This window comes from Anomaloglossus baeobatrachus, chromosome 4, assembly GCF_048569485.1.
Source record: "Anomaloglossus baeobatrachus isolate aAnoBae1 chromosome 4, aAnoBae1.hap1, whole genome shotgun sequence".
In the NCBI taxonomy this organism is placed as follows: Eukaryota; Metazoa; Chordata; class Amphibia; order Anura; family Aromobatidae; genus Anomaloglossus; species Anomaloglossus baeobatrachus.
In genome coordinates, this window is record NC_134356.1 from 407,910,665 (window position 1) to 407,926,323 (window position 15,659).

At 47.1% G+C, this 15,659-nt stretch overlaps 1 protein-coding gene across 1 annotated transcript in view; it reads left to right on the forward strand.

The window, feature by feature from the left end:
* MKLN1 (muskelin 1) overlaps positions 1 to 15,659 on the forward strand; it is a 120,679-nt gene that overhangs the window by 53,949 nt on the left and 51,071 nt on the right. Inside the window, exons 4-7 of the mRNA XM_075345345.1 lie at positions 2,870 to 2,958; positions 3,271 to 3,380; positions 5,506 to 5,698; positions 12,051 to 12,128. Of these exons, the coding sequence (XP_075201460.1) occupies positions 2,870 to 2,958; positions 3,271 to 3,380; positions 5,506 to 5,698; positions 12,051 to 12,128 (470 nt within the window). The remainder of the gene's footprint in view (positions 1 to 2,869; positions 2,959 to 3,270; positions 3,381 to 5,505; positions 5,699 to 12,050; positions 12,129 to 15,659) is intronic.

Below are 15,659 nucleotides of genomic sequence, written 5' to 3' on the forward strand. Positions count from 1 at the left end.
TCAGAGCACTCAGGATCTACATTTCCCGCACGGCGCCCTTACGCCGCTCGGATGCACTCTTTGTCCTTGTCGCTGGTCAGCGTAAAGGGTCGCAAGCTTCCAAATCCACCCTGGCTCGGTGGATCAAGGAACCAATTCTTGAAACCTACCGTTCTGCGGGGCTTCCGGTTCCTTCAGGGCTGAAGGCCCATTCTACCAGAGCCGTGGGTGCGTCCTGGGCATTACGGCACCAGGCTACGGCTCAGCAGGTGTGCCAGGCGGCTACCTGGTCGAGTCTGCACACCTTTACCAAGCATTATCAGGTGCATACCTACGCTTCGGCGGACGCCAGCCTAGGTAGACAAGTCCTTCAGGCGGCGGTTGCCCACCTGTAGGACAGGGCTGTTTGACGGCCCTATCACGAGGTATTCTTTTACCCACCCAGGGACTGCTTTTGGACGTCCCAATTGTCTGGGTCTCCCAATTAGGAGCGACAAAGAAGAAGGGAATTTTGTTTACTTACCGTAAATTCCTTTTCTTCTAGCTCCAATTGGGAGACCCAGCACCCGCCCTGTTTTCTTAGGGATTTTTGTTTTTTTCGGGTACACATGTTGTTCATGTTGAATGGTTTCAGTTCTCCGATGTTTCTTCGGATTGAATTTGTCTTTAAACCTGTTATTGGCTTTCCTCCTTCTTGCTTTTGCACTAAAACTGAGGAGCCCGTGATCCCACGGGAGGGTGTATAGCCAGAAGGGGAGGGGCCTTACACTTTTAAGTGTAATACTTTGTGTGGCCTCCGGAGGCAGTAGCTATACACCCAATTGTCTGGGTCTCCCAATTGGAGCTAGAAGAAAAGGAATTTACGGTAAGTAAACAAAATTCCCTTCTTCTAACTGGCACTCGGCGATCAGCAGTAGCATAGGCTTTTGGGCGTACATCCGGTCGGCATTGTGCTCCGGCGTCCTCGGTATTATTGCTACCTCTCTGTTAGCCGTTTACCTGGCAATTTTCTTAGGTCTAAGCATTTGGACGTACTTCCGGTCATTATGCATTTTGTACCGGCGCCCTAGGCATTAATGCTGACCCTTTTGCCAGCCTCATATTTAATGATCAGCCCCTATTTTTCGGACTTACATCCGGTCACCTTTGCCTGCCACTTCCATCGCCCACCACCTGCAGGTGTTTGTGGACCTGGCGCCCAGGTTCTACTTTGTTTGACCTTTATCTTTAGCCGTTATTTCGGCCTGCACTCTTTGGGTCATCCTGTTTAGGGCGTTTATCAGGTTCACTCTCATTTGTGTACCCATTATACCATTCTTTTGTACTATTCGTATTTACTGTTAATACTGTACTCTAACTGTGTCTTATGGAAAAATGCACAATTCTATTTTTTAATGTATTTGTCCTAATAAAAATCACTTTTTAACTTTGTACCTTTAAAACTCCTTGTCCTCCTTGTTTTCTCACTCATACACTATGAAGCTGAGCTGGGTACTGCAGTTCTAGTGTCTTTTAGATCACTTGTAAATCAATGCTAGCTGTTCCTCTCCACTCACCCCTCTCGTATAGGACGTTATGTCACAGACCAATGTAAAGCTCCATGCTGCAGCAGAGAACAAGTGGCATGACCACAGGATCCGTCCTCTTCCTACCTGCCAGCCCCCGGATACCTGCTTCTATGCAGTCTTAGAACAGGGGGGTGTTGGCAGAATCCATCCTCTTCTTACCTGCCAGCTTCCGGATACTACTTCTATAGAGTCTGAGAACAGGGGGCATGGCCGCCAGCTTTGTGCTCTTCCTACCTGCCAGCCCCCACAACGAACTCTGTTCAAAGACTGTATAGAACAAAGTATCAGGAAGCTGACATGTAGGAAGAGGATGGATCCTGTACCCATGCCACCTGTTCTCTGCTGCAGAATGGAACTTTACACTGGTCTGTGACGTAACGTCCCATGCGGGAGGGGTGAGCTGTGAGGAGCAGCTAGTATTGATTTACAAGTGATCTAAAGATACTAGAACAGCCGTGGCCAGCTCAGCGTCAATGTGAGGGCAGGGATAGTATAAGTTGTTTGTTTTTTTGTTTTTTTTTCTCCCACAGAGTACCATTTTAATGGGGAATAAAGAAATTTAGACTATCTCCAACCAGTTAGTATTTTACAGCATAATCTGTACAGAAGTAAGCAGTGATTCAACCAGCTCTTCTGCACAACTGTCTAATCTCTTTGCCTTGGTCTTAAGGTACTGTCACACATAACGAGATTACTAGCGAGATCGCAGCTGAGTCACGGTTTCTGTGACGCAGTAGCGATCCTGTTAGCGATCTTGTTATGTGTGACACCTACCAGCGATCAGGCCCCTGCTGTGAGATCGCTGTCGTTGCAGAATGGTCCAGGCCATTTTCTTCAAAGGTGATGTCCTGCTGGGCAGGACACATCGCTGTGTTTGACACTGTGTGACAGGGTCACAGTGACTGCTGAGATCGTTATACAGGTCACTACTGCAACCTGTATCGTTCCTGCATCGCTGGTAAGATCTGACTGTGTGACATCTCACCTGCGACCTCCCAACGACTTACCAGCGATCCCTATCAGGTCGCATCGTTTTCAGGATCGCTGGTAAGTCGTTGTGTGGCTGGGCCTTTAACACTAGAACTACTGAGGTAGTCATTTTGACTACTTTGCACCATGTATTTCTATATAGGTGTCACGAGTCCAGTAGTTCTAGTGTTAATATCCTGTTTTGCTGACAAATATTTAGCACTTTACTAGTGTAAGGATAGTAAAGTTCCTTGAATAGTAGTAAGAGGCATAGTGTAATACAGCATCACATTAAGCATCTCCAGGCTTGTATTCTTTCACTAATCCAGTGTATATAATATTTCCTATTTCAGTGGCCTAAAGAATGATTACAACAAGGAGACCTTCACATTGAAGCATAAAATTGACGAGCAGATGTTCCCGTGCCGTTTCATTAAAATAGGTATTTAATTTGAATCCTCTATTAAATTTGCGTTACTTGGTAGGCGTGGGCAGGATTTGTTGCATTGATTTTGATACATAATCTGTGTCCGTATGCAGCATATTGAATCATATAATTTTGGCATAGTATAGTTGCCACCATAGGGAACAATGCTGTACATGTGTTATGTTGCTCCTCTGGAAGCTGTATGACGTGGGCTCCTTTTAAAACAATTGCAAGCAGACTATTCATGCTACAGGGTTTTTTAAATTGTAGCTTTCAAGTTGGGTATGTTCAGATTTCTTTATCTAATCTCATTATGTATTCTTCTAGTGCCTCTGTTGTCATGGGGTCCAAGTTTTAACTTTAGTATTTGGTACGTTGAAATCAACGGCATTGATGATCCAGATGTGGTACAACCCTGTCTACATTGGTACAGCAAGGTATGTGTGCATTTGAACTTTTGACTATATAGACTTAATGGCAACCTGACAGCTGCTTCGCCTTGCCCCAACTACTAGCCATATGATTCAGACACTGGCAGCATTGTTACAGCCATGTACATTTTATTCTGAATAGCTGTTGCTCAGGAAAAAAACCTTTTTAAAAGCAATCTGTAACTATGCACCTTGGATGACTACTCAGCGACTGTCCCTGGCAGCTCAAACCCCACCCTGTTCCCTTAGATACAGGTTTCTCTATACACACTTCTAGGATGAGAGCTTGTCATTCTAGGGTCGCAGTTCAGGAAGGAACGAACACGCTCTGCTCTGCTTCTCAAAGTACCATATATACTTGAGTATAAGTCAGTTTTTCAGACTAATTTTTTTTAATGTTGAAAACGCGCCCCCCCCAACCCCTCGGCTTATACTTGAATGCGGTTCCCACAAAAAATTCTCACCTGTCCTCTGCTCCCATGGTGTCCTCTTTCCCGCTTCTTGCGGACTACCGAACATAGACACCTCTATGATTGCGGCCGGTTTCCGGGGCCGACTCTACGTCTACAATCATCGCGTTACTGCTTTTGTATGCTTTGCGGTGCTGCAAAGCATTCAACTGCAGTGAAGGGATGACTGCAGCAGCTGCACCGTGCATTGGATGCCATAATCGAGGGGTCTATGTGCCTGTGGTGCACAAGAAGCAGTTAAGAGGACACCACAGGAACTGAGGACAAGTGAGAATGATTTTATTTTTTTTGTGTATGTGAACAATGGTATAATAAAGGACAAGAAGGGGACACATTACTACAGGGCACAAGGATGGGGCACAATACTACAGGATGGGGCACATTACATTTTATTGGTGTTTAAATTTTAGTTTTGAAATTTACCAGTAGCTACTGCATTTCCCAACCTAGGCTTATACTTGAGTCAGCTTATACTAGAGTGTATATGGTATGTTTCCTTAACCTGTAGAAATAGAAAAGGTCTGAAGACTAATCGTAAATGGCCACAATTAGTTTTAAATTATTAAAATATTTTTTTATTCCTTAACCATAACCTTGCCTGTGAGGGAATGTGACTTCTTAAAGGGAACCTGTCACCAGTTTTTTCACTATGAAACCAAGTGTCACCTTTTGCAGCTCGTGGGCTGTATTCTATGAAGGTGCACCTTGTGCCCTTACTCCCCTTGCAAATCCTGAATATAACTTTATAAAACCTGACCGTTCGGTATGCTAATGACCTGTGGGGTTCAGATGGGCGTGCTTATTTTCGTCTCCTGTCCTTGTTTCCTTCTTCGCCATCTTCCTTTCATCATTGACGTCATGACGATGCTGCCGTCATCATCATGCATGCTGCTTGGCCAAATCTCGCGTCTGTGCAGTTATTTCCACGGCTCGCGCAGTTCGCCCTCGCGCGAGCCAGTGCGGTGTTTGCGCATGCGTGAGATTATGGTTGGGAATGTGCATGACGTCCCCGGCGTCATCCTCGTACCCGACCATAATCTCGCGCATGCGCAAACACCGCACTTGTGCAAGTATGATGACACGATTTGAATTTATTAATATTAATGTGAATTTAAGTAATATTATTAATGTAATATTAGCTCTGTTGGTGCAATGATTATGGTGTGTGCTACCATCAGTATTGTACAATATTTGCTATTTTTTATTCCCCCCCAGAAAAAGTACATCCAAAACCATAGTGGCCATTCACACTGTTTTTAATAGTAGCCATCCTCCTTTAAATATATACATTTTTTTTTCTCTATCCTCTATTGATGGCTCTGCCACATTAGTTTTTGAACTTTATAAAGAGAATACCAGACAGTTCATTTTAATGCAGTACTTTGGTGTAAAGATATTGTTGACAGCAAAAGGCATGCTGCATGATGTGCTGCTCTTGTCATCAGAATTAGTGTAGGCTACCAGAACCCTAGTTGGAGATCGTGAGTGCACCACTAGGCAAGGAAAAGATACTTTGCATTATTATGATGGGTTTCTTTGCCTTTGTGTAACTTTCATGTATGAGAGTTTTTTGCTGTAATCGTTGAGGTCTTGTCCGGCGACTGAATTTTGTGTTATTTGTATTATAGTAAATCTGCTCCTTCTTCTCCTTGTTCCAGTAGTACCGTGAACAGGAAGCCATTCGCCTTTGTCTGAAGCACTTCCGCCAGCACAACTACACAGAGGCTTTTGAGTCTTTACAGAAGAAAACAAGAATAGCCCTAGAGCACCCAATGCTAACGGAGTTGCATGACAAGCTAGTACTGAAAGGAGACTTTGATGGCAGCGAGGAGCTGATTGAAAAGGCTGTAAATGGTAGTAACACTGTTTGCAGTTTTAATTAACCTTTGGAGATATTAGTTTATAAATAAGATGCCTAACAAAGTAGATGTACATATGTCTTTATGCTTGTATGAGCCAAGTGGCCAGATACCTCTGTAGTTTGTTTTAGTCATATGCGTAATTTGTGCATACCCAGTGAGATTAGAGGCTAGTCTGACACATGAGTTTTCGATACTACACAAGAAGCTCACCTCTCAAGACTCCTCCATTCTTAAAGGGAACCAATCACCAGGATTTTCATATATAACCTAAAGCCAGTGCTATACTGGCACTATCATGCTGATTCTCTACATACCTGTATTGGTCAGCTCGGATGTTTAGGTTTTGAAATCCAAGAAAGTGAAGTTTATAAAATCGGCAGCTGCTTGACTGACAGCAGCTGAAGAGCAGATAATATCTGGGGGGGGTATTCATTATCCCCTCCCCCTGTTAGAATTAGTACAAGTATTATACAATCGATGTAACTTTTCTCTTCCAGGACCTGTGGTGAGGTCATACTCTTGTGACGAGAAGGGTCAGGGCCTCAGCCAAGAACGCTATCATGAAGCAACATTTTCCTATTGGCTGAGGCCCCGTCCCTTCTAGTCATATGGGTATGTCCCCACCACAGGTCCTGCTAGGTCGATTGTATCATACTTATGTTAAAAATGTGGTTCACCCATATTTTTTTTTTTGTCTAGATCATATTATATTGAGAAACAAGGTTTCTTTCAAATACCTTGTGTGGGCAATAGTGCCTGTGAGAGGCACTATATCAGACCGCTGTTCCCCGCTCCGTGACCTCGGGGATCCGGTGACGTCACGTCAAGTTCCGGACACGTCACATACCTGTGGCTGGCCCCAGTCTTCCTGACTCACTGAGCTGTCACAGCTGTCATTGTCACAGCTCAGCATGTCTCCTTGCAGCGCTCTGCTGTGAGGGAGGAGGGAGCTGATGGGCTGTGACGAGCGGTGAAATACCGCCCATAGCCCATCACTCAGGGACACTGTGGCCGGCTGCGGTGTCAGGAACTTGACGTGACGTCACCGGATCTCTGAGGTCACGGAGCGGGGAACAGCGGTCTGATATAGCGCCTCTCACAGGCACTATTGCCAACATGAGGTATTTGAGAGAAACATTGTTTCTCAATATAATATCTATCTAGCCAATAAAAAATATGGGTGAACCACTCCTTTAATTCTAACAGCAGGAGGGGATAAGTATGAATTCCTCCCCCAGCTATTATCTGCTCAGCTGCTGTCACTCAAGAAGCTGCTGATTTTATAAACTTTACTTTCTTGGATTTCAAAACCTATACATCCGAGCTGAACTAAACAACTAAAGGTATGAATAGAATGAGCCTGATGGTGCCAGTATAGCACGGCTATAGGTTATATATGAAAATCCTGGTGATTGGTTCCCTTTAAAGGGTCAGTGGACAGGCAGGTATACTAGAAGTGGAAATCTATGGCTACCGATGTAGAAAATGAAAATGTGTTTAAGGCTATGTGCACACGATGCGTTTTTGTGCGTTTTTGGCCGCTAAAAACGCACAAGCGGCAAAAAAAACGGCAAAAAACGCATGTGTTTTTGCTGTGTTTTGCTGCATTTTTGATCTTTGCGTTTTGCTGCGTTTTTCCAATGTATTTCATGGGGGGAAAACGCAGGAAAGAATTGACACGTCCATTTTTTTTTTTTTTTTAGCTCAAAAACGCAGCTTAAAAAAAAAAGTTGTGTGCGGACAGCAAAAATGAAAACTCATAGACTTTGCTGGGGAAGCAAAGTCATGCAGTTTTGAGGCCAAAAACGCACCCGAAAAACGCCGCTAAAAACGCACTGTGTGAACTTACCCTAAAGCTCCACTCAAGCGTTTGTTTTCAGCGCTGAACTGGTGCTTTTAAATGGAAGTCCCCTGCCCCTAATGTTATACTCCCCATCCGCCGGTTTCATACTTTTTCAGCACCGCTTTCATCCTGTGGTGCGGTTAGGGAGGAAAATAATTAACATTCATATATAGGAACACTCATTGCCAACTATTGGCCCTTGTAATCATGTCCACCATCACCAGCGAAAAGGAAAAATGAATACCGTATTTTTCGGACTATAAGACGCACCGGACCATAAGACGCACCCTGGTTTTAGAGGAGGAAAATGGGAAAATAAAATTTTAAACAAAAAATGTGGGCTGACACACTTATGGGGCGAGGATCTGCTGCTGACACTGTTATGGTGTAATGTCCTGCTCATATACTCCCCGTCCTGCTCATATACTCCCCGTCCTGCTCATATACTCCCCGTCCTGCTCATATACTCCCCGTCCTGCTCATATACTCCCTGTCCTGCTCATATACTCCCCGTCCTGCTCATATACTCCCCGTCCTGCTCATATACTCCCCGTCCTGCTCATATACTCCCCGTCCTGCTCATATACTCCCCGTCCTGCTCATATACTCCCCGTCCTGCTCATATACTCCCCGTCCTGCTCATATACCCCCCATCATCCTGGTGTAGGGCCGCATCCTGTGGCACATAAAAAAAAATGAACATTCATACTTGCCTTACCTCACCTCACTCCCTGCAGCACCGTTGCTCTTACCGTCTGTCAGCGGCAGCACCGCTGATTGGAGCCGTTCCCGTTCCCCTGCAGCATCGCGTTGTCCTCCGGTGGTCTGTGCCGGCAGCTGCGTGTGGACACGTGCGCACAGTGATGACGTCATCGCTGTGCGCGCCGCTAGTCTCCACGCAAGTCAGCTGACCGGCACAGACAGGAGATCGCGATGCTGCAGGGGAACAGTGAGTAATGTGTACTGATTCACTGCCCCCCGCGCTGATGATGATGCGCGGGGAGCAGTAAATAAAGCCGCACATGATCACTCCAGGCTGCAGTTGCCAGGGGTGATCATGCGGGACGACTGTTTATCCCTGCCCATCACCCCGCCCACCTGTCAGCGCCGGGTTCAGCGCTGAGAGATGATGGGCGGGAGGATTGGCGTGCATATTAAATGAGCGGGCCCACGTGGTCACGTGCTCCTGCCCCCGATGACCCGCTCCACCGCAGCACCCTCATTCCCTGCAGCCACAGTCAGACCATAAGACTCACCCCCAACTTTCCCCCAACATTTGGAGGAAAAAAAAGTGCGAAAAATACGGTAATTAGTTTATGGTAGAGTAAGAATGATCATTCTCTGCAACACATCACCCTGTGGAAACAGGTGATATAGGTGCAACCAGTCTTATTAATGGTTATTCTGTCAATATAGTTGATTGTTGCCAGTGAAGGGGTAGAGATCGGCCATTTTGAAGGCTATATTCCCACAATGAGCTTTTGGTTAGTATTTGATTGCAGAATTTCTGCTTCTATTATGTAAATTAGGTTACTTGGGTTTCTATTTAGTTATTGACGCTGCAGTTTTCTTTTGTTATAATGCCATATTTTAAACGGAGCAAATTTTACTTTTTTCATACTTCCTGGTATTTGATACACTTCTGTGCAGATTACATGCATTATTGATGCATTTCATCAGTGGAAACATACTTAAAACACATTTTTTTTTTTTTTTACTACTTTTTAATTTTATTTCTGCATCTAATGTAAGTTTATGTGGAAAATATGCACATAAAGCGCATACCTGCAAGAGTAATTGACGTGTTGTGAATTTGAAACGTGCACCGCAGGTCTATTTACAGTGGGTATGAGATTTCTAGAAATCCCTTCCACTTTTCTGGAAATGTAAGGCTGCTTTCACACTACGTTTTTTTTTTTTTTTAACATGCGTCATGAACGTTTTTTTGCTGCAAAAGCGGATCCTGTCACTTTAAGTTTATGGGCGGGCATTGGAGTTATGTGATCGGGAGTGAGGGGAACTGAACGTGAAAGACTGGGAGTCAGCTTCTGACAGCTGTGCTGGCTCGTAACAAAGGTAAACTTGCTTGGATACCCGATATTTACATTGGTTACGAGTGTCTGCAGCTGCTAGGAGCCGGCTCCCTGCACACGTAACCAACGTAAACATCGGGTAACTGAGAGCGTGGTTACTCGATGTTTACCTTGTTACGAGTGTCTGCAGCTGCTAGGAGCCGGCTGCCTGCTCCCTGCACACGTAACTAAGATAAACATCGGGTAACTAAGACCGTGGTTACCCGATGTTTACCTCGGTTACGAGCGTCCTCCACTCTCAGGCGGGGGAGAGGGAGGTGGGGAGAGAGGAGAGGGAGGGGGAGAGAGGGGACTGATCACGCGAGACTGGTTTCTGGGCATGCTCAGTAGAGCAAGCAAGATCCTGTCTATCAGCATGCCAGCGTTCACATGCGTTTGCGTGCTGTTTAGTCAGGATCCAGCAATTTGCAGTATTTGGACACAGCTCAAAAACGCTACAAGTAGCGTTTTTGAAAACAGTTAAACTGCAAGTCGCTGGATCCTTACTATAACGCACGCAAACGCAGGTGAACACATGTTGACGCAAGTCCATTGCAAATGAATTGAAATGAAAACGCATTTGCACTGGATCCGTTTTTGCGTTAAAAAAACGTTCATGACGGATGTTAAAAAAACGTAGTGTGAAAGCAGCCGAAGGCTGCTTTCACACTACGGTTTTTTTTTTTAACATGCACCCTGAAGGGTTTTTTTAACGCAAAAACGGATCCAGTGCAAATGCGTTTTCATTTCAATGCATTTGCAATGGACTCGCGTCAACATGCGTTCACATGCGTTTGCATGCTGTTTAGTCAGGATCCAGCGACTTGCAGTTTTTGCGTTTTTGAGCTGCGTCCAAATGCTGCAAGTTGCTGGATCCTGACTAAACGGCATGCAAACGTATGTGAACGGTGGTATGCTGATAGACAGGATCCTGTTTGGCCAGAAACCAGCCTGGCATGATCAGTCTCTCTCCCCTCCCCTCTGCTCTCTACTCTGACCCCTCTGCTCTCTACTCTGACCCCTCTGCTCTCTACTGACCCCTCTGCTCTCTACTCTGACCCCTCTGCTCTCTACTCTGACCCCTCTGCTCTCTACTCTGACCCCTCTGCTCTCTACTCTGACCCCTCTGCTCTCTACTCTGACCCCTCTGCTCTCTACTCTGACCCCTCTGCTCTCTACTCTGACCCCTCTGCTCTCTACTCTGACCCCTCTGCTCTCTACTCTGACCCCTCTGCTCTCTACTCTGACCCCTCTGCTCTCTACTCTGACCCCTCTGCTCTCTACTCTGACCCCTCTGCTCTCTACTCTGACCCCTCTGCTCTCTACTCTGACCCCTCTGCTCTCTACTCTGACCCCTCTGCTCTCTACTCTGACCCCTCTGCTCTCTACTCTGACCCCTCTGCTCTCTACTCTGACCCCTCTGCTCTCTACTGACACCTCTGCTCTCTACTGACACCTCTGCTCTCTACTCTGACCCCTCTGCTCTCTACTCTGACCCCTCTGCTCTCTACTCTGACCCCTCTGCTCTCTACTCTGACCCAGCTACGTCTGAATTTCCAGTCTCACGTTCAGTTCCCCTCACTCCTGATCACATGACTCCCATGCCCGCCCATAAACTTCAAGTGACAGGATCCTGTAAAGTAACACTTGCGGTTGCATGCGTTTCTCTTACAAAAACAGGATCCACTTTTGCAGCAAAAAACGTTCATGAGGCATGTTAAAAAAAACGTAGTGTGAAAGCAGCCTTAGATGCAGCAAAAATATGCAGCGTCTGAACCTCACTAAAATTGTCCCTTCAGTGAGGAAAGAGACAAACTCTAGCGCCACCTATTGGAAGTAGCAAACCTAAAAGTCATAAGTGGCTTTTTAAACAAGGCTTTTCATAAGATTTAGGATTTAATGCCAGATTAGAATCCCAATTTGCAGACACGGTGTTTCAGGGTGATTGCCCCTCCTCAGTGCAACGTATGGTTATCTGATCTGGCTTATGAGAAGCTATGTGGGGACCACGGAGGAAGACAATTCTCCTTACTGCCAGTGAGGGGACTCATAGCTGCGATGCCCCTCTGGGAGATACTAAAAACGCATGGTGGGCACACTGCTTTAAAAAACAAAAAAACAAAAAACCAAACCCCAGTATTTGAATTTCACACTGACTTATAATTCCTGCTGAAATAGATGGCATTTGGTGAAGCTAGAATTATCTTTTTGGGGTTGTTCTTTGCCAATGTAAATGTTAGATGTGTGGGGATTATACTTGTTGAATGTGAACATGTCCGAACCATTGATTCCACAGGACGTGAGGTATCTGGCTGCACCTTATTATTCTTATTGAAGGTGTGCACAGTGTGGTTGGGGCAGCTTTAGATTATTCTTATTTATCTCCCACTTGTGTTGTAATATTTATTTATATTTTTTTTTTACTCTAGATGGGCTATTCAGTCAGTACATCAGTCAGCAAGAATACAAGCCGCAGTGGAACCAAATAATCCCTAAAAACATTAAAGGTAACTTGTATGAGTAGTACGAAATGTAAATTGCCAGCGTTCAAGGAACCCAATAACCTACTGTAGGTGCGCTTCAAGAAATAAGCTGGGGCACAGAGCATGATTAGTGCACGTCAGTATGTATGTAGTTGTTCCAGCTCCTAGAGATCTGGCAGATAAGAGGTTAAAGCTTGTGTTTTCCCATAATTTCCTTGCTATGCAGGAGCTGTAAACTGTAAGAAGGGGCAGCTTCAGCCATAGTAAAAAATAACAAATACAATATATCCAGCTCACCAGTCTGTGTCTAGATTCCACCTGGGTCGGTGCACTGTATCCATGGTTGGCGTCCACAGCTGTCACAATCATTGGAAAGGAGGAGGGGAGGGAAACCTATCCAGCACCATGTCTTTAAAAAGTCAAATTTATTAATTCCAAGTAAAAAATTTCTTATATGGACTAAAACAATCTCTCCATATGCCTTATATGTTTCAGAGAAGAACTCCTTAATCATAGGCAAATACCAATATTTGCCTATGATTAAGGAGTTCTTCTCTGAAACATGTAAGGCATATGGAGTGATTTATTCCATATAAAAAAAACATTTTTTACTTGGAATTAATAAATTTGAAGTTTTTTTTTTTTAAAGACATGGTGCAGGCTATGTCCCCGTCCCCCCCTCCTCCTTTCCAATGATTGTGGCAGCTTCAGCCTTGCCTCTCAATTTTAGACAGACCGACGCAGGAAGGTTTTTGCTGCAGCAAGTTACCTCCTATACAGAGACCAAATCCTGCATCTTTTCACCTTATGCTGTCATTCCTGTGTGGGACTCCTAATGATTCCTTCAGGAAAGGCTCATTGAGCAGAAAAAGCAGCACAGGTTTACTATCGTCAATTTTGTAATTCATTTAGGTTTTCCAGCCCCTTTGATTGGAGCTTCTTTGTGGGCTTTATTCACTTTTGATATCACTTTGAATGTCTTGCTGGAGAGAAGGATTTCATTAGTGTTCTATTTTTTTTGGCTTAAAATATGCAAAATAAAACCTGGCACATAGGGCAAAAGTAACTTTCATGTAACATTACGTATGAAGTCACACAACAGGTCGTATAGTAATGAAGAAACACTTGGGATTTTGACACCTCTAAGTTGATACCTATCATTTTTCTTTAGTGAGTACAAAATACTATGATCAATTTCATAAAGCTTAGTTATTATGGGAAGGTGTATTAATAATTGATTATACAATCATTTCAAGGGAATCTGTCACCAGATTTTTACTACCCCATCCAAGAGCAGCATAGTATAGGGAAAGAGACCCTGATTCCAGTGATTTGTCACTTACTGAGCTGTTTGCTAGATCTGCAGCAGAGAAACATTGATTTTATCAAAATGACAGCAGTTACCGTATTTTTCGGACCATAAGACGCACTTTTTTTCCCCCAAATGTTGGGGGAAAGTTTGGGGTGTGCGTCTTATGGTCTGACTATAGGGCTGCGGCTGGGAATGAGGGTGCTGCGGGTCATCGGGGGCACGAGCAGGCAGCAGCAGCGCCTGCCGTGACCACGTGGGCCCGCTCATTACATATGCACGCCCATCCTCCCACCCATCTCTCAGCGCTGAAGCCGGCACTGACAGGTGGGCGGGAGGACGAGCGGGGACGCGCGCATAGTAAAGAGCCGGCCGCATGATCACCCCTGGCAATTACAGCCTGGAGTGATCATGTGCGGCTGTATTCACTGCCCCCCACGCGTCATTACCAGCGCGGGGTGCAGTGAATCAGTGCACTCACCCGTCCCCGTGTGTGGAGCCGCCCCCCTGCTGCACACGATGACTTCCTGTCTGTGCCGGTCAGCTGATCTGTGCTGAGCTGGTCAGCTGATCGGCACAGACAGGAAGACATCGCGTATTGCAGGGGAACGGCTCCACACACACAGATCAGCGTGCCAGAGAGGAAGATGTGATCGGTGCTGCAGGGAGTGAGGAAAAGGTGAGTATAAACGTTTATTTTTTTCTCTGTGCTATAGGATACAGGCCATATACCAGGATGGTATATGAGCACGATGGGAGTATATGAGCAGGCTGGATGGGGGGGCATGTGAACAGGCTGGATGGGGGGGCATGTGAACAGGCTGGATGGGGGGGCATGTGAACAGGCTGGATGGGGGGGCATGTGAACAGGCTGGATGGGGGGGCATGTGAACAGGCTGGATGGGGGGGCATGTGAACAGGCTGGATGGGGGGGCATGTGAACAGGCTGGATGGGGGGGCATGTGAACAGGCTGGATGGGGGGGCATGTGAACAGGCTGGATGGGGGGGCATGTGAACAGGCTGGATGGGGGGGCATGTGAACAGGCTGGATGGGGGGGCATGTGAACAGGCTGGATGGGGGGGCATGTGAACAGGCTGGATGGGGGGGCATGTGAACAGGCTGGATGGGGGGGCATGTGAACAGGCTGGATGGGGGGGCATGTGAACAGGCTGGATGGGGGGGCATGTGAACAGGCTGGATGGGGGGGCATGTGAACAGGCTGGATGGGGGGGCATGTGAACAGGCTGGATGGGGGGGCATGTGAACAGGCTGGATGGGGGGGCATGTGAACAGGCTGGATGGGGGGGCATGTGAACAGGCTGGATGGGGGGGCATGTGAACAGGCTGGATGGGGGGGCATGTGAACAGGCTGGATGGGGGGGCATGTGAACAGGCTGGATGGGGGGGCATGTGAACAGGCTGGATGGGGGGGCATGTGAACAGGCTGGATGGGGGGGCATGTGAACAGGCTGGATGGGGGGGCATGTGAACAGGCTGGATGGGGGGGCATGTGAACAGGCTGGATGGGGGGGCATGTGAACAGGCTGGATGGGGGGGCATGTGAACAGGCTGGATGGGGGGGCATGTGAACAGGCTGGATGGGGGGGCATGTGAACAGGCTGGATGGGGGGGCATGTGAACAGGCTGGATGGGGGGGCATGTGAACAGGCTGGATGGGGGGGCATGTGAACAGGCTGGATGGGGGGGCATGTGAACAGGCTGGATGGGGGGGCATGTGAACAGGCTGGATGGGGGGGCATGTGAACAGGCTGGATGGGGGGGGCATGTGAACAGGCTGGATGGGGGGGCATGTGAACAGGCTGGATGGGGGGGCATGTGAACAGGCTGGATGGGGGGGCATGTGAACAGGCTGGATGGGGGGGCATGTGAACAGGCTGGATGGGGGGGGCATGTGAACAGGCTGGATGGGGGGGGCATGTGAACAGGCTGGATGGGGGGGGCATGTGAACAGGCTGGATGGGGGGGGCATGTGAACAGGCTGGATGGGGGGGGCATGTGAACAGGCTGGATGGGGGGGGCATGTGAACAGGCTGGATGGGGGGGGCATGTGAACAGGCTGGATGGGGGGGGGCATGTGAACAGGCTGGATGGGGGGGGGCATGTGAACAGGCTGGATGGGGGGGGGCATGTGAACAGGCTGGATGGGGGGGGGCATGTGAACAGGCTGGATGGGGGGGGGCATGTGAACAGGCTGGATGGGGGGGGGCATGTGAACAGGCTGGA